The sequence below is a fragment of the Leptosomus discolor genome, chromosome 11, assembly GCF_034619465.1.
Source record: "Leptosomus discolor isolate bLepDis1 chromosome 11, bLepDis1.hap2, whole genome shotgun sequence".
Classification (NCBI taxonomy): domain Eukaryota; kingdom Metazoa; phylum Chordata; class Aves; order Leptosomiformes; family Leptosomidae; genus Leptosomus; species Leptosomus discolor.
Genome location: NC_141401.1, coordinates 4,703,868 through 4,730,712, shown reverse-complemented (window position 1 = coordinate 4,730,712; position 26,845 = coordinate 4,703,868). Strand labels below are relative to the sequence as shown.

At 42.2% G+C, this 26,845-nt stretch overlaps 1 protein-coding gene across 2 annotated transcripts in view; it reads right to left on the bottom strand.

Annotated features, from left to right (window-relative positions):
- The window catches only part of IGF1R (insulin like growth factor 1 receptor), a 185,274-nt gene extending 158,731 nt beyond the window's left edge, over positions 1–26,543 (bottom strand). For both annotated transcript variants that reach the window (XM_086471912.1, XM_086471913.1), the window contains exon 1: positions 26,450–26,543. In XM_086471912.1, coding sequence (XP_086328038.1) covers positions 26,450–26,543 — 94 coding nt within the window. The remainder of the gene's footprint in view (positions 1–26,449) is intronic.
- Between the last annotated feature and the right edge of the window lie 302 nt (positions 26,544–26,845).

Here is a 26,845-nt window from a genome sequence, read left to right as displayed (position 1 = left end):
ACAGTCAATCCAGCACAACCCTTTTGCAAGTCTAAGGCCTTTTCAGCCTAAGTCTGCTCCAGCTGGGTCAGGCTTTCCCTAGCAACAGAGACTTGTTCAGCCTGTGCAGTCATTTACATTTCTGAAACGAGAATCAGGATAGACTGCTTGCCGTTAACATCTAAGTAGCAATCTTGAAATCAACTCCTGTTCACCTTTCTCCTGTTTTGTATACTCATGGCGTGTTACTGAAGCAAGTTATGATTTCTAGTTGTCTCCCTTCTTCTGGCTTCCTTTCTGTGAAAATTGTTTCCTTTACTTCAGAGTGGAGATGGAAGGCTTAATCTTAAAGGAGGAGGCTGGATACTTTTTATTAAAATGGAAAAGCTGAAGGTATCTGCTGAAAGGGCTGAGGGGGCAGAAATTGTTCTAATTCCGTATTGTCTTCCCGCCCATGGGTTCAAGCACCCATTCTGAGGAAAGTCTGTGATCTGCAAGGTTCAAAAGGGTTCTTTTAAGGGAAGGCATGAGGTTGCTCAACTTCTCATCTACCCTGAAATTCTGTACAGTGGTAACAAGTACAGTATGTTACCACCAGCACTGGATGACTTCCTACGCAAAGAAGGAACTACAAGGCTTAACACAAAAACAATTGTGGCTAATTCTGCTTTTAGCAGAGTAGCTTGCTCACACCACCACCACAAGAAAAAAATCTCACTTTGCCAAGAGCAGCTTTTTCTGAGCGCGCTCCACTTCAATGAGAGGTCTGCTTTCCCAGACAGCTACTGCTACTCTCTGGTCAGCTACAAACTGATGTTACTGAGCACAGCAACATCGTGCTCTCCCAGACTCCTCTATTGAAAGAGGCTTGACCACATCATCCTTCAGTAATCTCAGCTCAGAGCTGTGGGTCTTTCTGGGAGATCACATATCTTCTGAACACTGTTGTAAATTATTCCCAACAGAGTGACTTCCTTTTCACCATTTGTTTTTTAGTTTTAATCTATGCCAGGTCCTTATAAAAAAAGGGTCCAAAGCAGCTACTGAATGTGGCTGCAGTCCAGCAGCCCTCAGCCCAGATCCACAGCATGCAGCATCCTTTTTAAGGCAAGCATCTCCAGAGTTACCATCCCTCCCTCACAACAAAGAACACGTTTATTGCATTGGGTGGACTTAGATCTGCGCAGTGTATCATGGCCTGCATATTGACACGTTTACTACATACCAGATCAACTCAATAGAGGGGTTATGTGGCACATTGGAAAAAACCCAATGACTTAAAAAAATTCCTTGCAGACACTTAACGTTAAAGAACAACCTTGGCTGATGACAGCATCCTAATCTTCACGATAACTGAAAAACTAGTTTGAATCAGGTTAGGAAAAAGGAATGAAACACACGATAAAGCCAGTCAGTGGATTTAAAAGGAGCCTCTTTTCTACCCAACTTCAACTGCTCAGAAGAGAAGCAGAGGGAAACAGCGGAAACAGAGAGGGAATAGTCTGAAAATGTTAAGCCCATACAGATTATAAACAGGGAAAAGTAAAACTTGACCTTAACCTCTCTCTTCATTCTTACTGCTAAGTATCATGCTTGTTTTAAGAAAACCATCACGACTGTTATACAGCTCTGAAAAAGAAAAATCTTTTAAGTGTTCTTATTCAGTCAACACTGAACAGAGAGGTACTGTAGTCCATGGCCTGGTCTTAAACCTAGTTCGTTCCTGTACTTGTTTTTCACTCCACACTTGGAAGGGAAAGGTAGAAAGACTGAGAAGAAACTGATTAGCAACCACAATTTCCCTTCAAGCCCATGAAAAGTTTCAGCATGGTTGCACCATCTGCAGATGCACAGAAAAAAATTACTACAGAAGTCTAAGGATTCTTTAATTGCATACTATGCAAGGAAGAAATTAAATGTGGAGTTCACAGAAATCAGTGGTTGGAGAGATTGCTTATGACACTTTACATTAACACAGGATTCCACCACCCACTGAGCTCTTGGTTTTGCCTTCGTAGTGACACTATGAATGAAATATATATTTTAGTGTCTTTAATGTACTTACACAACCTCCCACAAAATTTCTGTACTCTCTAAGCTCACCTATCCTGCATGTGTCACATCAATCACTAGATCTCTTCCCGGGGAAGCCAGCTTCTGTATTACCTCTTGGGATGTCAGAACCGGTAACAAGGAGGGAACTGAATCTACACCACATGATTCAAGCTGTCTCCCTAACCACTGAACTATTCCTCTTCATCAAACATGCTACATGAACTGCTTTACGTTTATCAAGATTTTGCAAAGTTACATCTCTTTGCATGGAAGGGGGGAAGGACAGATAAAAGACACCCCACAATCCAGAAAACATCAACCACTTTAGCTTTTGCTAAGCAAGCTCATAATTGAATTTCAACTTCTGTATTCCTAGCACTAGCACAACGGTGCCATCTTTGGCTTGCGAAACATGAAAGGCAATACTGAAACCCAAACAAAACCCAACTGTTTCCATTTGAATATAGAACATTCTTGCTTACACATCTAAGGCCCAGGAAGAGGACTTGGGTTTTTTCTTCATTTAATTAAAAGTTAAGCTTTGGAGGACAAAGCCAGACCACTATGATCTTCTGAATACTCCAGGGATTGGAGATTATATTGCAGCATAGCTTGTCATTTCTGAGAAATATAGTCTATTATCATTAATTTACCTTGTCTCACTCATCACTCCTAGCAACCTTTTACAGAATTCTTCTCTCCCAGATTTAGAAGGAAAAAGTGGTGTCACAAGAGGCCAATCAAATTTGGCACAAATACCTTAAAAAGCAACTGGATTCCTTTTCCCCACACATGTTCTCCTTGTCTCCCATACCCTTTAGAAAAACACACACATCCTACTTTAATTTTGTCTTTTACCACTCTACTAACTATATATTCCAAATCCAAGGGCCACTGTGTTACCAAGCTGACCAGAACAAAACATTCACAGAAATAACACACAGAAGGACTACAACCCACATCACAAACTCAAACTGGCTCTGCCTTTTTGCTCTTGCAATTTCAGCTGTCATTGGCTAAAGATATCTCTGGCATTGTTGCTTTCCATGAACTTCCTCCAACTTCCCCATAAGTTTACACACACAAAAAAAATTCAGAATAAATCACATTTCTGTCCCTCATCTCATTTGCTTTCTCTCTGCCAACACTTTACTTTGAAAGTCAACAGGAACAGCAGCTTAGTGAAAATGGAGCCAACAAAATGAACTGAATCCCTTTAATAATACTGATTGATGCCTTCTCCACACAGCTCACCAGACCAAGTGGGTCCAGATTTAGCCTAGCTCACGTGAAAGCATCCTCATGACAAAGTCATCCCCAAATTAATCCTCTCACCAAGACTGCACTGACCCAGCACATCCCTCAGGGGTTCCTCTGAAGCCACATCTGTTACCTCCTACTACTGAAATAGCATAACACGAGCGAGTGGCTCAGTTGGCACAGATTTCTGTTCGTCCTCGTGGGTACGCAGGGCAAAAACGGAGGGAGATATTGTAGAGCTAACAACGTCCAAGCGGCTGAGCTTGCATGATCACCCCAGAACTGCTGGTTAACAAACCAAGTACAAGTAGCACCAAATTTTTAACCTTGATCTGTAGTGCCCAGGTTATGGACAACACCTGGAGGATTCTCTGCCACTCAACCAAGAAGAAGGAAAAAAAAAAAAAAAAAGACAAAAACCTTACAGAAAGATCAAACCTACAGTAAATTCCTCACCCATTAATGCCAGTATATGCCAAACACTGAAAACCATTGTTTGAACATTATAGTTGGAGGCGAACACTGAAATCTCTGGCAAGATGCTTCTGTGTTTTCAGAAGGAAGGGAAAGCTGTTTGAAGCACTAGCTGAACGTGACTCCAGAAGAATTTAATAAACTGCACTGCAACATTTCAGAGTCACAGTGTGGTCAAGTTTGCCAGCTTGTGAGAAAACTGTCGAAACTTAACAAAAAAAAAAAAGGCAGAAGAAAGCAGGTAATGCCTAAATCACTAAAGATGAGCTCCATCCTCACAGAAGACAGACTTCAAACCTCTGCACTCATTCGTACCCTGCATTATCACTTCTCTGACAGCACCACAAAATAAGAGCATGCCACTCTATACAAAATACGTAACACAGAAGTGAGTAGGTGGCATGTTATGATCAATACCTATGAGAGTCAAACATTTTTTAACTGTGATAGTAACATTTAAACCTTATTCCAGCAGCTTCAGCCTAATGCCTGCTAAAGCAAAAATGGAAGACTGAAATTACAAGCTGTTTATAACACTGAATTTATGTTTCACAATCTGTGATGACAATAGAGCTTAACAGAAATTGTCTCTCCTGGGGACTGTTCTTCTCCACCTTTAAAAAAAATAGTTGTGTGCATTATTTTATTTATTTTTAAAAGAGTTGTCTACACATGCAAGTGACTCAGCAACTGGCAGACAGAAACCTATGGGATATACACTTAGGTAGCCGGGATAAGCAGCCAATTCCTCCAGAATGAAAATTCATCATGTGGCTGGGCTCAGCAAGTCACATTTAGGGAGACTTTACTATGCTTTTAGCTGCCTGCTGAGTTGCCATCCTGCAGTAATCTAGGAAATCTGCTTCTCTTCAAAGTTTTTTTGGAATTTTTATTTTTATTTTTTTAAAAAATGACTGGCCAACCAGGACAGATCATTTAGGCTTCATTAGAAACAAATTGACAAAACTATCATAACATATAATTGCATCCTTAATGGTCAGCAAAAGGATTTAAGAGAGTCACCGGGAAGTTATACTTAGATCCACAGAAAAATTAGAAGTCTGATGCAATTACTCTTAACAATATGCAACACATGGCCCTACTATTCTGTGCTAACCATCTCTTACATGACAAAACCCAGAAATCCCACGTTCTCTGGCCTTCTGTAGTAATGTTTGTTTTAACAAACTGAACTAAGACTTCTATTATCCTGTATTTTCACTTCAATGGAGATTTAAGGTAATGTGGAAAAAGAAAAAAGGCATTTAATTGCACAGAAGACGACAGTGCTATCAAACTTCATTTAACAGAACAGAGAGCCCTCCCACCCCTCCCTTCACATGACAGCTACACAGCTTATAATCACATAGGTCGTGCTGTAACCTGCTTTCTCAAGGCAGTTAGAATATGACCAACTTGCAATCCCCAAAAAGTGCTCTAAAGGTATTAAATTACATATATGCAGGTGCTGTGGGGCTTTTCGGTCATGAGCTAACCATGCTCTCCAAATACACAGGCTGGCACCAGAGACAAGGTAACCAGTTGTTCAGGTCTTCGCAACCAAAAACAGTTGCATCAGAACACAATTTAAGGCAAATATAAACCAAAGTAGCTACACCTAAGTAGGAGTTCTTACGTGAACTCACTTTTCTGGCCAAAAGGATGCTTTTGACTCGCTTTTAGTATCAAACACACAGCCCAATCAAGGAAAGTGCCCTCTATACCAGAACAGCAGCATTCACACAGGGTGTTTGTCTCAGAGGTATCACAGTACAATAAGTAACCGGGGGGGGGGGGAAGACACACACAACACGGCCTCTGTGACACCAGTCAAGGTGAGCCTTAAAAAAAGTGCCAACAGGGGTTTATTTCCAGTCGCTTGTGGACACATAGCTTTTAAGTTCAAGGTGACATTTCAGCCCATACTCTCCATTTTACATTTATATACTGCCCCAGACATCGGATTTCCAACCCTATATACAGTTTTTAGACACTGCCTATGTGCATCACCCACAGTGCTTAATATTATAATTCTAGTTAACAAAATGGTTTAGGTATTTAATCAGCCTAGCTGATTCTATTGCTTGGCAACTGCAATTATTGTTGCAATATCCACTTTTATTAGAAGAGGATTGGAATGGCAAAGCAAGCAGGAGAATTATTATTCATCCTCTGGCAGGTACTTCTAGAGAGCCTGGGATGCAAAAGGTTGCCCTAATGCATTTCTAACAAATCCCCCCAGCAGGTCCAACTGGGTGAGAGAAATACAGCCATGGCAACTTCATTCAGCAACTCATCATCAAGGATTCTCTTCTGCTCCCCTTCTGAGCCAAAACTGGGGGGGGGAAGAATGTTGGAAGAAAGGGATGAAAGAGGGGGAGATGGGACTTGGAGGCAAACCAAACAGCAACATCAAACCTGGATGCTTGAGACACTCCAAACTTGAGGCACCTCCCTTTGCCGGGATCTGCAGCTGCACACACACACTTATTCCAGAAGGTAAATCAAGGCAAGGCCGAGACAGAGACCTGTCTTCATCATTATTTTTACCCTATACCTTCCATACACAACCCACTCAGCTGAAGATACAGCTGGAGAACATACACTTAAGCAGAGCTTTGCCAGCTCCCTGGCATTATTTCACTATTTGTTCTGCTCATGAAGAAGGCGACACAAGAAATCAGTAGAAATTTGAGCCAGAAAGAAGAGGTGGATAACATCAAGGAGAGAAAAACAACCAGTTGGAAGAACAGAACAGTGGACTAGCTGTAACCAATGCAATTCCATCACTAAGTTTCAGTTGTCACTTAGCTTTCATTTCATGTCAGAATATTATGTTTATGTATTTAACTATTTCATTTTGCATTTATATTTGGGGGAGGGTGGGTTGGTTTGGTTTAAGTTTATTGTGATTTAGTAACCAGTGAATGATGCTGATTTTCTACTAAAAATGGTTTCTCTCTTCACTTGCTACTTTTGCCTGCTGAGCGTCATGCTTCAGCGAAGTGCTTTGGCTTTGTTAACAAGTCTGTACTATTTAATATCTAAATTATTATAGTAAACAAATTTATAATTAACCTATGATAAGAAATCTTTCCTTAGAGAACTTAAATTAAAAATTGCTTTAAACAATTAAATTTATCCACTGCAACAAATAAGAGCAGCTAGACAGAAAAAGGGAAGCGAAAGAAACCACGTGAACCTGTAACACGCTCTTAAATAAAGCTGAATGACATATTCTTTAGTTTCACTACATTCTGCAATTCTCATGAGTAAAAACACAACTACTTTGTATTAAGCAAGATACAAAAATAAAGTTTTACAAAAACTACCTGATGTTCAATAGCTACCATCTCTCAAACAGAGAGACATCAGCAAAAAGAATTCTGCCCATCTCTTCACAAAAAGGACAGTATCATATGGGGAGAAGCTGCCCACAAGACTTCAGAAAAAGGCGACAGGATTTCATCAAGGAAAATCTCTCTCTGGATCCAGACAACTTTACATCCAACAAAGCTTTGGCAAGACTGCTTCCTCCAGACACACGAAAGGTTTCACCAAGCTCTGAAATCCCAGAACTAACTATAGAATCCTGCATCCTCCCCAGCCCCCAACAACATATACAAAAACCAGCTGTAAGGTAAAGCAAGAATCTCACCTCCACTGCAAAGGATGTGCCACCACAGCCACCCCCCCCCAAAAAAAAAAAAAAAAAACAACAAACCCAAAACTCTTCTGCCTGTAGTTATGATTTGCCTGCCCAAACATTAGGTCACACCAGCCAAACAGCACCTGCCAACATAAACTGCACCTACAGGGCGGGCGTTCGATGGCAGAACTACATTGGGTAACAGTGCCACATACATTTAAACACAGCTATACTGCAAAGCGTCAAACTAAGTCTGATCTGAGAAAGAAAAACATAAATTAACAGAAAGAGCACAGGTAAAAATGATCTGAACAGGAAAACACACACAAAAAACTTTCCAACTGCTAGCTTGAAGGCAAAATCATCTGGAGAGCACAGCTCATGGACAGTCCTTGGCCTTGCCTCACTTGTCTGACAGCTCTGCTGGCCTCTCATTGCTGTTGTGAAAGAAAACCACGGTATTTGTGCAAGGCTAGTTGGTTCCATGTTAAGAAAATATATCTGAGCGGACTGTGCTTTGCTTTACCACATGCCAGCTTCATTCAACTCCAGATTCAGAAAACAGGGTTTAAGTCTCCTTATTTCCTCCACAGTTAACCAGCAATTTTGGAGACAAAGAGAAAAGTCCTGAACTCAGAAACCGCCCCCAGACCTGTGAAAGGTCACACACTGTCTTCTACAGGAAATTTTCTACTCCTATTTGGAAAAGGCCATCACCCAAAAAAGGGAGTCCCTCAGCGACATGAATGACTGTGTTGGGTGGCGCCGCAGCCACAGTCGTCTCTGGTGTCCTCCGTGGACAACAAAAGCAGACTGGTCCCATCATCACCTTCCCTTCCTGTACACAGACTGCCAGAAGACATCTACCTGCCCTTCCTTCTTACTCTTTTTCTCCTTGAAAGACATTGTCCCACCTTGACAGAGGGTAAAACGCTCTTGCACACCCCTGCATTAGGCCAGATGAAGTCATCCATGTTACTGTCCCAGCTCCCCCAGCTCTGCCCAGCATCTTTGTAAAAACCTGTACCTATTAGCCACCCCAGCTGAAACAAAGCACAAACTAGAAAGTCAACATAAGGAGACCTATTTCCAACCTACACTTGGAACAGAGGACACAGGAAGACAGCATTCTGTAAATAAACTTTGAAGAGTCATGCTTTAATCTCAACGCAGAAACCCAAAATTGAGTTAAACCAAGGAGGAAAATAAAAGACATCACAAATTAATCAGAACAGAACTTCCAAGTGCTGAAGTGGAGTCGCTTCAGTGATGCTGCCAAAGTCTGAATGATCTCGTTTTCAGCCCCAGTCGTATTTTGATATTCCTTGCCAAATTAATCCAAAAATTCCAACTAAGACAACTAAGAAAGCAAGCAAGCAAGCCCAAACCAAAACAAAAAAGATGTAATCTGATCTGAAGTAACACACAGGTCAGTGTTCCTCCTTAAAATGCAACACATGGAATAGTCTCTAAAGAAGTTTATAAATGGAACAGATAAAAACAAAGAATTAAAAAATAAAGAAAAAAAGACTCCAAAGTAATCTTTGTTTTGGTGTGAATATGTACACACCCATGCTGGGGGAGGTGAGAGAGAGACAAGAATGGGTCTTTGAGGAGACTTAACTTCTTAAAATATCCTAACAAAAAAAAAAGAGAGCAGCTAGTGAACTAAGCGATCAAGTGAGCTCCAGTGGTATTAACCAGTCCGAAGGATGACATTTTATCGGAAAGCAAAGGCTGGTCAAAAGGAAGTCATGAAGAAGGTATCCACCAAAGAACAAAAAGGAGGGCTGAGCACAGAGCCAGCAGTAAGACTGCACCAAAACTTACAAATGAAGCATAAAACATCAGTCTTGGTAATCCTGCTGCCAAGGAATTTTTTTACCACATGACGATCAATATTACAATACACACAGAGAGATACGTATTTTTATCCCAACCTCTATTTGACCCAGTGGAAACTACAGACACTTTCTCACACTAATTCACATTCTTCAAGGACAGTCAAGATGGAAAAAAAAGGCTGGAAGCATTTCAGATTCTGACTCCTTTCAGCCCACTTCCACCAAATAGTACCAGAACTAACTTAAGAGAAACCGGTCAGGACAGATTTGTACTACTTGAGCACCTGGTCAGTAAAGCAAAACACTTCAGGATCACAGCAAGAGGTTTCATTCATGCAATGAGCCAAACCCTGGTTGTGCTGTCAATCCTTTCAAGTTCCCTCATTGCATCAAAAGCAAAGCATCTTTTAAAGATTCCTCTGAAATTCCTCTGAAAGGCCTGAACAAGTGCCTAAATTTCCAAGATCTATTTTCTATAGCCTTGAGCAAGAGTGACAGGAAATAAACTTTTCTCCTCAATGGGTGCTTTTAAGTTTAAAATAAAAAGGGGGGCAGGGAGGCAGTGAAATCAGTACTAGACCTATTACAACTTTGTAAACTGCAGATCAGGGAACAGGGAAGGAAGGGAAGGCAAGGGAGAGAGGAAGAGGCTTGATTTTCAGACAAACAACTTGAAAAATCCTTACTTCAGTGAACCGGTAAATAAGCAATTTCAGATGTTTTAGACAACTTGTGTTACCTTCTGAAACATAACAAAGCTAAAGGGGAAAGGGTTAATTATATCCCGTATGCTCCAGAGTATTTCAGCAGGCTACACGTGATGTTCCTCTGAAGGGCAAGTTGTTCTTTTATTTATTGTTTAAAACACAAACATAAACACAAAGTGTCCAACACTAATGTGGCAATTACCAGTTTTAGTAGAACTGAGAAATACAGGGCTGCAGGCCTTCTGTTGCTATAAAGCATTTAAACCTATTCTGCTTCTCTGACATTTTTTCCCCCCCGCTCCTCTGATACAGATCACAAAAACAACTAAGACATCTGACATACAGGAGAACATCCTGCTGATTAAGAAAAAACAAGAGCACATTACTCTTGAGAGGATACAAAGCACCACTTCCTAATGCATTCTACTTTGTCAGCACAACAGGCTCCTTGTCATTTCAAAGGGAAACTGATCATATTGATTTTTCCAAAACACAAGTATTATAAAAATATTATGCATTTAATTGGTTTAACAAAGTGCTTTTGTACTGGGCCATATCAACACAGATACTACAAGACAAGGTGTAAAGTATCAAGGTGCAACTTCCAGTATTTGAAGATTCTCTGCAAGCGACAGCTTTGAGAACTGTTATGATTACTCCTGACAAAGCTCTCTTGCAGCTCCTATAACCCTCAGTAAGACCGAGACACGTCTTTTAAGCATGGCAACTCTTACTTCTGAATTCACAACACCCTCAAGGAACATCATACTTCTCTGAAAAGTAGTGTACTTTCCACATGTCACCAAATTTCAACCATGCAACCCAGTGCTCCATGTTTGCTCAACTTTTTCTAGAGGAAAGTTCTTTACACCCTCTCAGAGCAATTTATTTCTCTACTTGTTCCCTTGTAATAACCAGACCAACTGAATCAGCTTTTCTAAATGTGAAAACCACATACCAAGCCTGTCAAGAAGCCTGGAAGATTTTTTTTTCCTGTTTTGTTTATAAATTTGAAAACCAAGCTGTTCTCAGACAGCAAGATCCACCACCTCTTTCCCCCCCCCCCCTTCTCAGTTTTCTACAATCCTAAATACAGCAACAATGGGAAAAGCTTGTACAAAATTCCAGGGAAGAAGTATATTTCTCCCTCTCCTAGTTCTTTATTTCTCTTTTAACACAGCGTATCAGAGCGTACATCCATGACAAGTTGCAGTGGTGCAAAGACCATCCAAATAGTCCTAAGACAGAACACAGATTTCACCTTCCAAAATGCCACTTAAGAAAAATTCTTTAAAATCAGATTTTTGTGAGGGATGCAACAAACAGAGGAGAAGGGACAGCCTTACCTCACACCTCCTCTTATCCTCCCCCCAGGGAACTACGTTTTCTCTTCCTCAAGTGATATTTCAAGGATTCTTTATAGCTTGCTTCCAAATGTAACTCAGAACAGTATACATCCTCCCTTTAATTTCTTCCTTTCAGCAGAATTTACTCTCACATATACCATGTGGGCAATGCCGAGTAATGTAACTTAATAGTTCCTAACAAAAAAAAGTTTTGCTAACAGTAAGTTCTAGGGAGAAAAAAAAAAAAAAAAAAGAAATTTTAAACCTCACCTGCACATGTTACCGCAATGTTTCTAATTAGTATCTGTCAAAAAAGCATTAATCTCACTGCATCACAAGAAAAGAACAACTCTGCAGAATGACAAGATCAAGGATTCATCAGAAGATTATTGCAAACAATAACCAAGATACACAACATTTTCTCTGTCACGCAACACTGCTGTCCCTACACCCCATCCTCTGTCACTGTGCAGTCTGACATTCATTCTGCGGCCATGCTGCGGAAAAGCAGCAGCCTTTCACAGCACATAGTACCTGGGAGCAAAGGGATTTCAAGACAAAAATCTTCTGAGCTAAGTGACAGAAACACAGGTCAACCAGAAGAAATCTCCAGTACTGAGAAGACTAACGAAAATTTTAATCTTAAGCTTCTCTGAGTAGCTACTTAAGAAATCTCTCCCACACACACCTTGCTGAAGAGCATATTTTAGAGCCCAGATGATCATTACTTCTGGGTAACTGGGCTAGCCAGACCACCACACTTCCTTCAAAGCCTCCCATCTCAGACACACACCTGTTCTCACTGTAGACAATTCTGTACTAACACCCAGGGCAGCATTGAATTACTTTAGAGTCACTTCCACATTCCACCCTCAAACTCCCCTCCAAGAAGTCATCAGTCACTCTCAGCTTTCACACTTCAGTAATTTTGGAATCAACAGGAAATGGAGATCAATTGTGATTTTACTAACTCAATAATGACTCATCACTCAACTCCCCTTAGCCTTCAAATTCATCTGTGAAGAGACGTGATAGCGAGGCCAAATTAAAAATAGCAAGTTGTCCATCAGATTTGCCATGGATTGCAACATATTCAGGCACCCTGAGATATCACCACATTATGACCATCTTTCTTATCTGTCAGATTCCAAACAGTTACAATTTGGCTTTCCTAGTTTAACCAGGAAGAATAATCAATAAATAAAATTTATTATATAAACCCATAGTACTACAGTCTACAGCATCCATCAGTCAATCTGAAGATGCCTAAGTGAGAGTTAACTGTCTACCCATGTCCCTAGCCAGTGACAACAAATCCTCTATTCTTTATGAGAATACTCTCAAATCATTGATTTATTTCTGCTTACATAACCTCCAAGCCAAAGAAAAATTTGCATGAAATTAGAAGTCAATAAAAAACAATTATTTCATTTACAAAAATAGAAAATCATTTTATATAAACCATTTAAATGCATTCTTCTAAAAATAAACTTAATTACAAATCCAACATGAAATTATAACAGCATATATTAGGGCAAATGCCTACTGTAATTTAAATAAAATAAAAATAGTAAGCATGTAATTTACACAGAGTTTGGACTGGGAAATTTACTGTTCAGTGCTCTCTTGGAGCCACCCTTTGTCGAAATGCTAAGATAGCTTTTACATCCAACAGCTACTTCTGCAAGTGCCTCATTTTAGTTTACTCAAATTGTTCAGTTCAACAAGCACTTAATCCCAAATTAAAAAGGACTCCTGCATAGAAACCTGTGAAACAGCCAGTGGGAAAGATCTATTAGCTCTAAACTTCTGCAAAACAATGACAAACTATTTTTTCTGTTGATATTTTTTTTAAATCATGCCTGACCATCATACTTGGAAGTTCTAATTAAGTCTCAAAATGCCAATCTTCTGCACTTCAATTAAAACCCCATTTTCCATCCAAATAAAAAAATAACACAAATGAGAAGTAATCTACCAGAAAATACAACATTTACCATTCATCACTTAAAAATGTGAAAATTAAGGATCTGACTAAATGTATCCAAAGCATCTAATTATTTACGTGACTGTGTAGGAACGGGAAACAGCAGCCATTTCAATAAGAAGCCCCTGCCTTTGCCAGCAGCTGCCCCTTGCCAGCAAGGGGTGGGCTGCGATGCCACACCAGAGCCAACACAGAGACTTTCATCCACCTACAGATTGGTCTCTTAACCCGGAGGAAGTATTTCCCCCTCTAGTCGTAGAGCCCTGAGTAATGCACAAGTCACCAAAACCCACCTTCCACGGAACGGACAGGGCAAGCACAGAGCACTGCTCGTTGGACAATTGTGCTAAAGCCACCATTTGTTCTGCTTCTCCCTCACCCTGTTCCCAAACACACAACGCCATCCCCTCAGGCTCTCATCACGCCCTCCCATGAGCCAGTGTAACTCGCTAGTTAAATCAGGTAAGAGGAAAATGAACTCTTCCACCCTCTGAACATCCCAGCAGTTACGATTGCACACAGCATCCCACAGATGTTCATCATTTTCTGGGCACCAGGCTCGACACCAACAACAGCCCTGCAGTCATGATCTTCAATCAAGACATCAAAGAGCCCTATCGCAAGCACATGACACCAGCAAAAGGTTGAGTATTGATGGACAAGGAGAACAGAGGGGGACATGCCTAACCAGGGTATGTAGACATCTTAAATGGAGCATTCCTCCCTCCCTCTGCAAAAATCAGTGGACATGACAATTATATCTTCAGCCCTTCTGCTCGCCGCTTCTCCTCCACCCGCTTCCCTCTATTAACCATGACTCTCACCTTCTCACCTCACCAGGTCTGGGGAAAGCTGCGGGGGTGTTAAGGATGAACTCAAGGCATGAGACACTACGAGCAGTGACAGTGATCCTGAGGTCAGAACAGTATTTTGGTACCACAGTAAACAAGGCCTGTGGCCACACATGCAACAAGCAAGAAATATGAATAGCTGCATACTTCTGTAAGCAGTTACTCCTGAAGAATGAAGAGAAGTCCTCAAGAACCAACAGACAGCATCACAGCACATCCTCATAGGGAGGCAAAACCAGGCTCAACCAACCTCAACTTTTGTTGCATTCTAACTGCATGTGACACCAGGTAATCTTAACAGTCACCTGTGAAGATCTGGGGTTTATTTTTAGTAGTAAACTATCTCCTTATCAGCCAGCTGATTCCAACACCACCATCCTCATACTTCTGCTAAGAGTAGAGTCATCAAATGCCTGACAACACACAGCTTCCCAGTCAAAGTGCCTTCACCTGGATGACAGAATCACAGGAGCATCTGACATCACATCAATGTTCTAAAAACAAAGCCCTTTAACCACCCCTCAAGGACAGCATTTCTCTGTATTTCACAAATGGGGAGGGAAACACAAACACCCGGAGGAGGAATACAATTTCTTCCCAACCCTTGCATACTGTCAGCTTCTGAAGCACGAGATGTGATCACTCCCTATTTTAGCACGCATGACTACCAATGTTGTTGCTCACAAAAATTATTCAGTCCCTTTTTAAAATCCAGTTACGTTATTTAACTTCAGGCTTTTCTACCCAATTAGAGGATGGATAGAGGTGAATGCACCAATAACATCTTGCTATGCTTTATTTGCTGTTCATAAGAAAAAAGGAAAAAAAAAACCAAGACCCTTGCTCTCAATTTATACTTGTCAAATCAGTATTTGAACAAAACCAAATGTGGAAAGAAAAGCAAATGTGAACACAACTGTGCGGCATTACGATACATCTGATTCCCGCATTCCAATTCTCTCGCTCTCAAACACTGCAACATATTGCGGACAAATTTAAAAATAAAGTCACTGATAGCAACTACAAAAACACGAAGAAAATCCTCTGACAATGCTGGCTTAGCCAGTGGAATGTGTAATTCTTGTCTCTATACTATCACTTTCTTTCATGAAAAATACTGGAAATATCTTTTTGCCAGGTTAACTAACTCTGACTTCAATCTTGCTGACATTTCTTAAGGATAGCTGAATAATGCCATTCATATGCAAATTGTACAATAAGCCACGAGTAGCAGCACTTGCAGAGACTCCCTCACAGAGATGAGCATTTACTCTGCCCAAGTCTAATCTGCAGTGACGTATCTGAAATGAAACAAGGCCCAAAAGGTACAGCCCCAACAACTTACAGAGGGCATGTTTTCAGAATTGATGTTGTCTTTTCACTTTGTGGGGTATTTTTAAATATTAAAGAGACAAAAGAATTGAGAACTGAGATTGCATCTGTTGCCATCACAATTTAACCACAGTCCATGTATTTATACAGTGGAATCTCCAAAATAACACTGCATCTGTTAAGATGACGGTGTTTTTCCATGGGCTGTGCTGTGTTACAGCAGAGTTACTCCAAAGCTATTGCTTTTGAAGTGCTGATTGCGATCCACCCCAAGTTCTTTTTGTAATCTTCCTCAAACGTGTTGAATTGTAAAGCTGTTGTTTCCCAGGACGGCTCGGGAACAGCAAAACCCTGACATATCTCATCAGCGGGCATTCCGCACTAAAGCCTTACAGCTAATGCAACATGTTTACTTCAACAATGAACTACCAGAAGAGATACACAAAACATAGACCATGTAAAAACAGATGTCCATTTCACATGTGTTTCTGCTGAAGTCCAGAACCACCGCCACATACGCACACACTCAAATGCATTTCTCTGTCCCTGCCTTATTTCTGTACGATAACAACGGAACCAGCCCATAATGACCTTAGTTCATTCACTGATAACAGTGCCCACATTTTTGAACTACAACCCATCGAAGCATATGCAAGCTCAAGCTTTAAAAGGGACTCTCATAACCTAATTTAAATATTAAATACATATTACATGTCTCGTGTTGAGACACACTATCAATGAAAATACTTGTCCACATAGTCAGCCTACTCGAATGTGACAAAAAACCAAACATTTTATTAGCACACACGCACCAAAAAGGAAACAGACAAACAAACAATCAAAACCTTCAGTCACTTCCAGACAGGCTCAAGTCACAGCCTCCAACCAAGCCAAGTCTCAAGTTTGGAACAAGCTTTTCTTAAACTCCATTTTTGCTCTTTCGTACAGTGACAACTGCACAGACTCAACCTCCACCACGGGTGCCACCACTGGAAAAGCTACCAACATCATTTATTAAAAGAAAACCATATTCAAGATGCATGAGCAACACGACTAAGAGACCCTTTGAATTTTGGCATTCTCCACACATGAACAGTTACACATACTACTCGTTTGCAACTTTGCTTCCCCCAGTCTTGGTACCCCTCGGGTCTGAGGAAGAGGAGCAACGCACACACAACAACAGCAATTTATATGCATCTCAACACAGCTGGATGTTCGTTCTCTCCATACCTCCCAGGAGACAGGGCATTTGCAGGGGACCAATAAAATGTACATTCATCTCAAAAAAAAAAAAAAAAAAAAAAAAGCAAGCTTCAGCCACAATAAACTGACAGAAGATGCTAACTGCAATCAATACAGAATCACAAGCTGCTTCCACCTGCTGGGGATACAGAACAACCAGAGAGAAGCAGCAGCTAAAAATCCTGTCATGGCAGGCAGACACCATCACAATTCCAGTGGGCTCACCCCTCCATCCCAGTGGGTCTGTGAACTCCTACCAGTTTGTGCCATCATCATGTTAAATGCCTCTCTGAACACTGCTTCTCAGCCAAGAAGAAAGGCTGAGCCACCTGAAAGCTTAACAAGAAAAATCCACGCTATTTAACTCTGTCCATATTTTCGAGAACAAACCAAATCCCCAGTAGGTTACATGAAATTTGACTAGAGAAGACAACAGTAACAATTTCACTACACATCAAAAGCCCCAGGAGCAAGCAACAGAAACACCACAATAAAAGTAATTTCTGCACTGGCAAAGAGCACAGGGGATGGGACAAACAAGGTATTTCCATTGCGATTTCAACTCTAACACTACAGTCAAACCTTACTCTAAGATCAGCTGAGCAGCCCCCTGTTCCTACAGGGCAGTGCCAGTGCCTCCTCTCCTCCCGCCAGGTGTCTGCAATGGGCTTTTAAGCCTTTCAGGGTACACGCTACTCTCACACAGAAGTAAGGACCCAAGGGGATGTGACAAGAGCAGCAGAAAAGCAAAATGTAGTACTTGGAGAAGGACAAAATGTGGAGACGACTCTAAACTGAAGCCAATGCAAATAATGAGGAAACCACTCCAGTGTGATCCAGGGATAAAGCCCCTCCAAAGACCAAGTCAATTCTCTTTTAAAGTTTGCTTACAGACTGTTTCCAGGAGCAGCTATCACCAGATCTTTCTCCAAAATGCTGTACCCATTTGATCACAACTTAAGATTTGAACTACGCATCTCTATAAGATGACCTTCCACTTCCAGAAAAACTAATTATTTTTGAGGGCTGCTCTATCACACATCATTTCAGGGTTTTTTCTACACCATGAAATACTTTGGGAGCTTGCTTCTCAAATATAACGAGTTGCCTGTCTACAAAATCAGGAAAACTAGCACTGCGTCAATTTATGTTTGGGGAAGCTGTTTTTTGCATCCAAGAGATCTGGAATCTTCCTTCCCCACCAATAATCTTTTCCAAATACAACAGTTCAGTTCTTGCAAAGTTTTCCTGTGCACACATACGAAAAAGACTTCTCAAGCTGAGTACCACGACCCATAAGCAAGCCAGACAGAGTGTCCAACAAAGTATAAGGGAAAACCTCTCACCACCTTGCTAGAACAGCTCTTAAACCCACAGCCACGCTAACAAAAAAGAGTAAATAAAACGTGATGCTATCCTAACCTTACCAACATACAGCTACTAGCCGACCCTCGCAACTGCTGTGCTCACAGAAGTTTCATCCTGTAAATACTCTCCACATTTCAGCAGAAATGTGTATGTAACTAAATACAAAGTGAGCACCTTAGTCCTCCCTGCCACTTCATCTCGTCTGCCTTATGTAAGAACCGCCACTACAACACGGTTTGAAGACACTGATGTACTCCATACTCGAGAATCACACGTTCAGCTGCAGCTACCTACTGTATTCCAGTAGTAACAAATGGAAGAGATACTTCAAAGAGCACATTATCCCAGCTCTAATTTATGCATGCTCCCTCTTACCATCAAGCCATTTATTTTAAACCTGTCAGATATACTTGTACTGTAGCATCATGAATAATTTAAAAAGTAATCTGTATAAACCAAGTTTATAAACTTAACAGCAGGTACAGTACCTTTCATTCAAGCAGACTGCTCTCTGATAAAGTACAAGGGATCTTTGACTACTTCAGCATGTATTCATTTCATCCAGTCTGAACTTCAAAAACTTCTTTCCTGCCTCCAATCAAACCCTCTGCTATTTGAACAGGATTGTGTGAGAAGCTGACTTAAATGAGTAGCACGCTAATTTGTGAACCGTTCATATATTGACAGAAAAAAACTATAAAGCTTCTGGAAACAATCAGTAAAAATGATCCACCACCCATCCAACAGCAGGAAAAAAACTACACATGTCAAATTTGCCTCCTATCATTAAGAATTCTAGTATTTTCTGCATTTGCCTCATGTTGCCACATTCTGACACTGCTCCCCCTCCACAAGGAGAAGCAATGTTCCGCAAAGAAGTCCAAAAAAGGCCCACCTGTTAAGAGAAAGTGTTTTGATCAGAGTTGATGCTCACACTTCCAAGTAAACAGAGCTATCTTTACAGCATGTAATGGCACCAATAAGAGGTCTGAAGATAACACTCGCCTTGACTGGTCACAGAGCTGCTTCAATAATACGCGACTTGGTGGCAACACATAGCAAACAAACTCATTAGGTCACTGGACTTGCCCAAAACACACATCTTCACAAACCAAGTATTCACAAAAGCGGGACACACACCTATTTCATTAACTACTCCAGTAAAGCACATACATGTGCAGTTCACCCGTCTCCTGTTTTGAAAGTTTCTTGTTTGTTTACTGTACACTTTTGAAGTCAGCAGCATAGCATGAAGTTCTTAAAGCACAAACTGGTTGGCACTCCTCTTCAGTGACAATCTTAGTGTGAATTATTGCTCCAAGTTATTATTAAAATGACTTTGTGTTGCTACAAAAGCATACATTTGCTGTTCTACCAAAATATTTACTAAGTGGATTTGTTCCTCTAGAGTAATAATCTTAGTAGTTTATCGGGTTGTGCGGTCCCTTCTCGCTGGGTAAGTCAACGCTGACAGTTTCCTTGAAAAACTACCTGGGGAGTCACTGAAACACATAGATGATGCTTATTTCTGCTTATACCAGCACGTTTACCAAGAAAGGAACAGAGTAATAGGAAATGTACATGCCTGGATATTACAAAATTGATAAATAAATAAAATTATATTACATTAAAGCTTACAAGTCATATGCAAATCAATCTGTAAATCAAGAAATAACAATTTTGCTTTTCAGCACATTTTAAGTAATCTTGTGCCACAACAGCAACTTCTGGAGGATATCAACATCGAAGTTAATTGGTGTCTTGGAAGATATCCCAAGGGAACTGCTCATATTTAGCATTTGCAAAGGTTAAAAAGAAAAATAAAAACAGTGATAAATGCAAGTTAAACCTTCACAATACACCATTGCGCTAACACCAGATGCCAGAATGCATCTCCTTAATTAATAAGCCAAACTATTATCAAACTTACTTAGCAAAAACAACCAGCCCTGACTAAAGGAACCAGAGCCTATTTTTGAGCTTGAGGACTTGGTGCAGCTCTGTTTGCAGAGCACTGAAACACATGAACGAACACTGTATGTTGCTAATCACTTACTCGTCCTCAAAGTTTGTCTCAGACAGTTCTGGACACAAAAAAAGACAAATATAGTACTAGAGAAATCAGTCCAGATTGTACCTGTCATGACTTGGCTAAGAGGGAAAAAAAAACACAACCCAAAAAAACCACACACAAGACAGGCTGGCTAACAACCACAAATGTGTCTTCATCAACTGTTTGTTGAGTTCTGCTTCTGTACAACAAAAAAAATTTGAAACTATTTTTTTTAAAGTGGCTTTCATAAATCATAAAAACTAATCCAACTAACCTACACAAAGAAGCTGTCTATACAATTTACAGTGATAGAAAAATTATACATGTCAAATATATCAAAATACTAAAACAGTATTTCTACCTTTCAAACACATCATTGCATTCCTGGAGTCTTTCTGAACACGGAATTCTTAAAAGGAGCATGTTCCATTACCACCTAAGCCCAGAAACCTTCAAAGCTCAACTTCATCAGAAAGATCTGAAATAAACTGAAACTACAAATGTGCAGCAACTTTAATTATGAGACTCTCGAGACAATTACTCAAACTGCAGCTTTTTTTAAAATTTAGCATACACAATAGTTTTCAATAATAAACTGTCGTTTACCCATTCCTATGTGCACACTCACACATATAAATAAAAAACAGCTGCTACTTGATAACATCACAAAGCATTTCCAAATGTGAAAGCTTTTCACTAAAATCCAAATAAGAACATATTTATTTTCATAAACCATAGTTTAAAGAACTTTTTCAGAAAGCTGCCATTGCTTCTCAGTCATCACCTCTTCAAAAAAGTAAAACAATGCTCAAGAAGTTTATTAGTTTAACTACAGATAATCTAAAGAAATACTCTAATTTTTTTAATAATCTAATTCAGTACATTTTGTAAGTTATGACCTTTGGGACCATTACAGATGACAAGCCAGATAAGTTGTTTTCTGTGTGGGATCATGAAGTTAACATCCAGTGTGAGAAAAACAGGTTTCGTGCATATATTATTTCCTCTCTCTCAAACTTCAGGACCATAAACAAACTTCTCTACAATGAAGTTTGCGGTAGCTCACAATTCACACAGATGGAATATACACACACAATATAATTAATCATTTAACAAAACTGCCTCTTCTGGTCTCACTGAGTTCATAGTTCCAGTGATCACTGGTAAAATCTACCTCAGAGTAAAGAGAGGGAAAAAAAAAATTATTGGGGAAGAGAAAAAAGCTTCAGTTAAACATGAACTCAAATCATCCTTTAAAGCTAACAGTTTCAGCCCTGAAATGTATTTTAAATCTAAATGTTAGATGCTTAAAAAAAAATTCTCCTCACTGAAGACATTCTCCTCAAAGATTTTCTTAGTAAATGCCAGTTTAGCAGAAAATTAAACAGGATTCGAAACAACTTTTCCCAAGGTAACATACACTATGAGAAATTAATTATTTACCAATGAAGACAGATCTGAAAATCATCACATGGAAATTCCTCAACCTAGATTTTGCATGTGTATTTCAAGATGAAAACAATTTCAGTATCACTGGAGTTGTGCTTTAACTATACTCTAGAATTAGTCTGAAGTAACAAGTGGTCAGGGAAAAGCTGATGGAAAAACACAGTATTTATCAAATCTGAGCAGTTTTTCCCTATTAAACCAAATAAATCGTACCTTTTGTTGTACTGAAGTTAAACTATTGATCTGTCCTCTCACTTGGCAGCCCTTTCCTTATTTCTCACAACACACTTAAGAACTACGTTAAATTTCCTTCACTTTACACAAAGAGGAGTATTTCTCTCTCAAATGTTGGTTCAGCAATGAAACTTCTAATACACATCTTCTTTCCACACCCATTCCTCTGCTTTCTCACATTCCCAACACATTTTGCCTGATATTAGCTAAGTCACTACCATTTCCTAACCCGTTCAGTTTCTGAGTCATGCAAGCCTTTGCTCCAGTGCTGGTATGGAAACACTTTCAATGTACAGTCTAACATAATCAAAAAAAGTCGAAGTCCTGCCTGGCGCACCACTCCTTCCCATGGACTGCCATCACCATCCCTCCCTGAACGCTCTCCTCCTCTCCAGCGAGCCTGACTGACACCAATTCCGCAAACGCTCTGGCATTTTCTATTCACAACCTCAATTAGAGAAGGAATTATCCAACTCCCATTTAACAACACTCACTAACCACTAGGCGTACATGAAAACGCTGATGTGAAAGCTAGGTGTGTGCAACGCCGACACTCGGGAGGTCATGAGGGTTTTTACTAAGCAACCTCGGAGAGGATTAAACATAGAGCACGAGCTCCTGTTTATTAACATCAGAAACATAAAATACAGCCTGGATAGACAAACAAAAGCTCAGAGCTAATATGAACAGCTCCATCAAGGTATCTATCAGTATGAGTATTATCAGACCTAAACCCATTACTTTTCATTCTAAATGTTTAACCCCTTCCCTTCCAGATGCTCCCTTTCTAAATGTACACAAGTGTGAAAAATCAAAACCCCATCATGCTCGAGGTAGAAAAGGAAGAAAACACTGTGTTCATGGTTCATCTTAAACCCACCCCTAGGACAAAACAGTCTCCAACAGTCGAAGCCTTACACATCAAATGCACGGTTATACCAGCACATACTCTTATCTTAACGAAGGGTCTTTTTGTTTTTCTGCTATCCCAACAAAATCTCAGGAAACTCTCAGAATTTTTTTAGTGACTGCTTCTGAATGAGAAGCTTTCCACTGAAGCTACCTGCATTTTAAAGAGGTTTCTGTCATACAACCACAAACAGATTTTATATAATTTAGCATTAAAGGGATGGGTCTCTCCCCTCCAGTTGTAACTCCTTTGTATTCCTATTTAGGAATGCCTTGCTTGTTTGACCGAAAATGGAAGTGCCTTTTAGCTATGACACAGTATATATGAAAAACAAATAAAAATTAAGATTAATCTTCCTTCCACTATTGTGGGGAGAGAGAAGAATATGAAGAGATGCAAAACATCTGCTCTGGAGATCATTTTTCCCCCTAACAGCAAAATTCTTTCAGCAATAACTCGTGAAAACAAAGGCTATTAACTGTAAACTACAAAGACAATCGATTAGAGGCACTATTCAGCTAAGACAATTTTGTTCCGCATATCTTCCCATATTTAAAAGCGTAGATCTTCAGCAGAAGAAGATATTTCATTTGGGAGGTTCTTAATTGGGTCATTTTAGCTAAGTGGCAACCGCAAACACTTCAGAGGACTGGAACCTAAAATCTTAACGTACTGCTCCGGCGTTACTTATTGCCAAAGCAGGGCGAGCATTTTTATTTGAAGGTGTTCTCTACCAGGTAAGGCAAGAAAAAAAAAATTGTAAGCCTGTACCCCAGCTGCTGAAGGACACCCCAGATCTCCTTCTCCTGTTCTGTTTCTCCACGCTACTCGATCCTTTGTAAGCCCTTCCCTGAAGAAGGGCACTGGGGGTTTGTTTTCAAACTTAGAGAATAATCTTCCCTCTTGAAAACTGCTCTCGCTAAAAAGTTCAACTCATGCAAGTAAGGCTGCAGCTCTCCAGCCCTAGCTGGCCCTGCCACTACAACGCAAAAGCCTAAGTTGGGCCTTAATTTGCGAGGAGTTAATTGGCATTCACTGGCTAATGAAACACAGTATTACTCAACATGTATTACGGACTTCATCGATGCGCTTCTTGCTCACTTTTTTTTTTTTTTGGTAGTTAGCCTCACTGTCAGTGCATCCAAAGAACTTCCCTTTCTTTTCAACCCGAAACTACTTTCAGGAAAAGTGTTTCTAGCTCCCAAATTCTTTACATTTAAAATGGAGAAAATTGATCCCTCCGTTCCTTCCCTCCAACAACGCTTATCTTTTTGAAAGTGAGTGGCACACACCAACAGCCCAAGGAGTATGTTGAAAAACACACAACGGAAGAATTTAAAGCGTCAAGATGCAGTAAAGAAACATCCCCGTTTCCGCAGACGCCGAAGGAGAGGGAGCAGTTTTTAAAATGGTTGGGCTCCAAGGCACATTTACCATCTCCCTGCCTACAGAGCTACTCCAGAAAAGAAGGGAGGGCTAATTTCATGCAAGAGATCCTCAATCCAGCCTGAGCCCGACATACCAGAAGAAAACCGATCAGCACCGGGATTAATATGGTGATGATTGCAGCCTAATCAATTGCAGCGCCAGTCATCCCTGCCCCCTTTATTTCCCCCTGCGCCCGAAGGGGGCGGGCCCTGCAATATAATCACAGGTTTGAAACGCACAAAAACAAAAGTCGGGGCTTTTGCAACTCCCGGGCAAGACAGAAAGACCGACACCGCGATCCGCAGGCGACAAACGGCCGGAGGGACCCAGAGTCCCCCGTGCGCTGGGGACGCGGCCGCTCGCAGCGCGGTCACGCACAATGAACCACGTTTTTCTCGGTGCCGCACTCGCACACACGGGGGAAGCGGCTCGCACGCTGCTAAGCCAACTGCACGAACCTAAATGCTAGATGCACCGCAGCTGCTCAAAAACACCAAAAAAATCACCCTGAAGAGTGTAGCCCATCCGGCCAGCAAGCGTTGCGATTTAGACACAAACGTAAAGTATCAACGTAGAAATTAATTAAAAAAACAACCAGCAAACAGCAGGCTGTGACCTTTAGATTGCGGGATGCCATCGTAATTCCGCACCCCGAGCAGGGCGAGTGAAACCTTTCCTCAGCAGTAAAGCGGCAATAAAAGGCAAGGCGCTTATTTCCAGGAATCCTTCACTCACTATGGCAGGTTATTGCATACAACCTCTAAATATTGACAAAGATCAAGCTCCTTCCATGCGGGGAAAGCCAGCACAGTTCTTTCCCAGCCTGCAAGTGTTTACTACGCAGCTCGCAGCGCTGGCTGCAGAGGTCTGCACCGGGCTCGGGGCGGGGGGGTAGCAGCAGTTCGCGGGTCAGGTGGGGGAAACACAAAGGAGGGGACGGGCAGGCATCACCACCCCCTTCGCCGGGTTGGGGCCTGCGGCTCTGCCGATCCTGTGGGTCAGAGCAGCCAGACACCGCGGGGAAGGAGGGACGGGACGGGGGGGGGGGGGGGGAGACGTGCAGCCCCGCGTCGTTAAACGTGCCGAAGAAGCAGAGGCGTAACAGGAGGGAAACACGCACATCCCCGCGGGCAGGGGCGAAACCCGCTCGCTGCGGCGGGAAACGGCGCGCGCCCCGGTAGCCCCTCACGCACGGAGGGAGCCTCTCACTCACGCATACACCCACCCACGCACACAGGGAGCCCCTCACCGACCCCCTCACACACAGGGAGCCCCTCACACACACACCCCCACCCACGCACACAGGGAGCCCCTCACCGACCCCCTCACACACACACACACAGGGAGCCCCTCACCGACCCCCTCACACACACACACACACAGGGAGCCCCTCACCGATCCCCCCCCCCCCACACACACACACAGGGAGCCCCTCACCGATCCCCCCCCACACACACACACACAGGGAGCCCCTCACCGACCCTCTCACACACACACACACACACAGAGGGAGCCCCTCACCGACCCCCTCACACACACACACACAGAGGGAGCCCCTCACCGACCCCCTCACACACACACACACAGAGGGAGCCCCTCACCGACCCCCTCACACACACACACAGAGGGAGCCCCTCACCGACCCCCTCACACACACACACACAGAGGGAGCCCCTCACCGACCCCCTCACACACACACACACAGAGGGAGCCCCTCACCGACCCCCTCACACACACACACAGAGGGAGCCCCTCACCGACCCCCTCACACACACACACACAGAGGGAGCCCCTCACCGACCCCCTCACACACACACACACAGAGGGAGCCCCTCACCGACCCCCTCATACAGGGAGCCCCCTCACACACCCACGCCCTCACACCCCCCCAGGCGCACACACACACCTCCACGCACACAAGGAGCCCCTCACCGACACACACACACCTCCACGCACACAAGGAGCCCCTCACCAACCCCCCTCACACACACACACCCCCCCCGGGAGCCCCTCACACACACACCCCCCCCAGGCACACAAGGAGCCCTCTCTCACACACACACACGGACCCCCTTCACATACACACCCCCAGGCACACAGGGAGCCCCTCACCGACACCCCCCTCCCTCACCCCCAAACACACACAGGCAGCCGACGCCCTCACACCCCCCTCACAGACAGCCCCTCATGCCTGCACCGCGAACCCCTCCGCGGCTCCCTCGCACGCCCCGGGGGCCCCTCGCCGACACCCCGCCCGGCCGACACGCACCGTACTCACTTTCCCCATTTGTTGGCCACAGACAAAGTGCGGCGAAGACGAGCAGAAACCCCCAGACGACGGCGAGGGACCCTCCTCCAGCGCCAGACTTCATTCCTCTTTTTTTAATTGGACAAAATCCCCCTTTCCGAAAACAAAACAAAACAAAAAAAGTCCAAAATTGTTCGCTTTCTTTTCTCTCCCCGTCCTCTAAAAACAACGGAGGAGGCAAAAGGCGGACGAGAAGCGGGGCAGGATAAATAAATCCACGTTGCCTCAAGAAATGAAAAAAACAAGACCCTTCGGACTGGCAAACCGGAGGGTTTTTGAGGTCCCTGGGTGTTGATCTTCCGGAGCAACCACACCAAAAATACACAGATATTCAAGATGTATTAACGGCAACAACAACAAGGCATG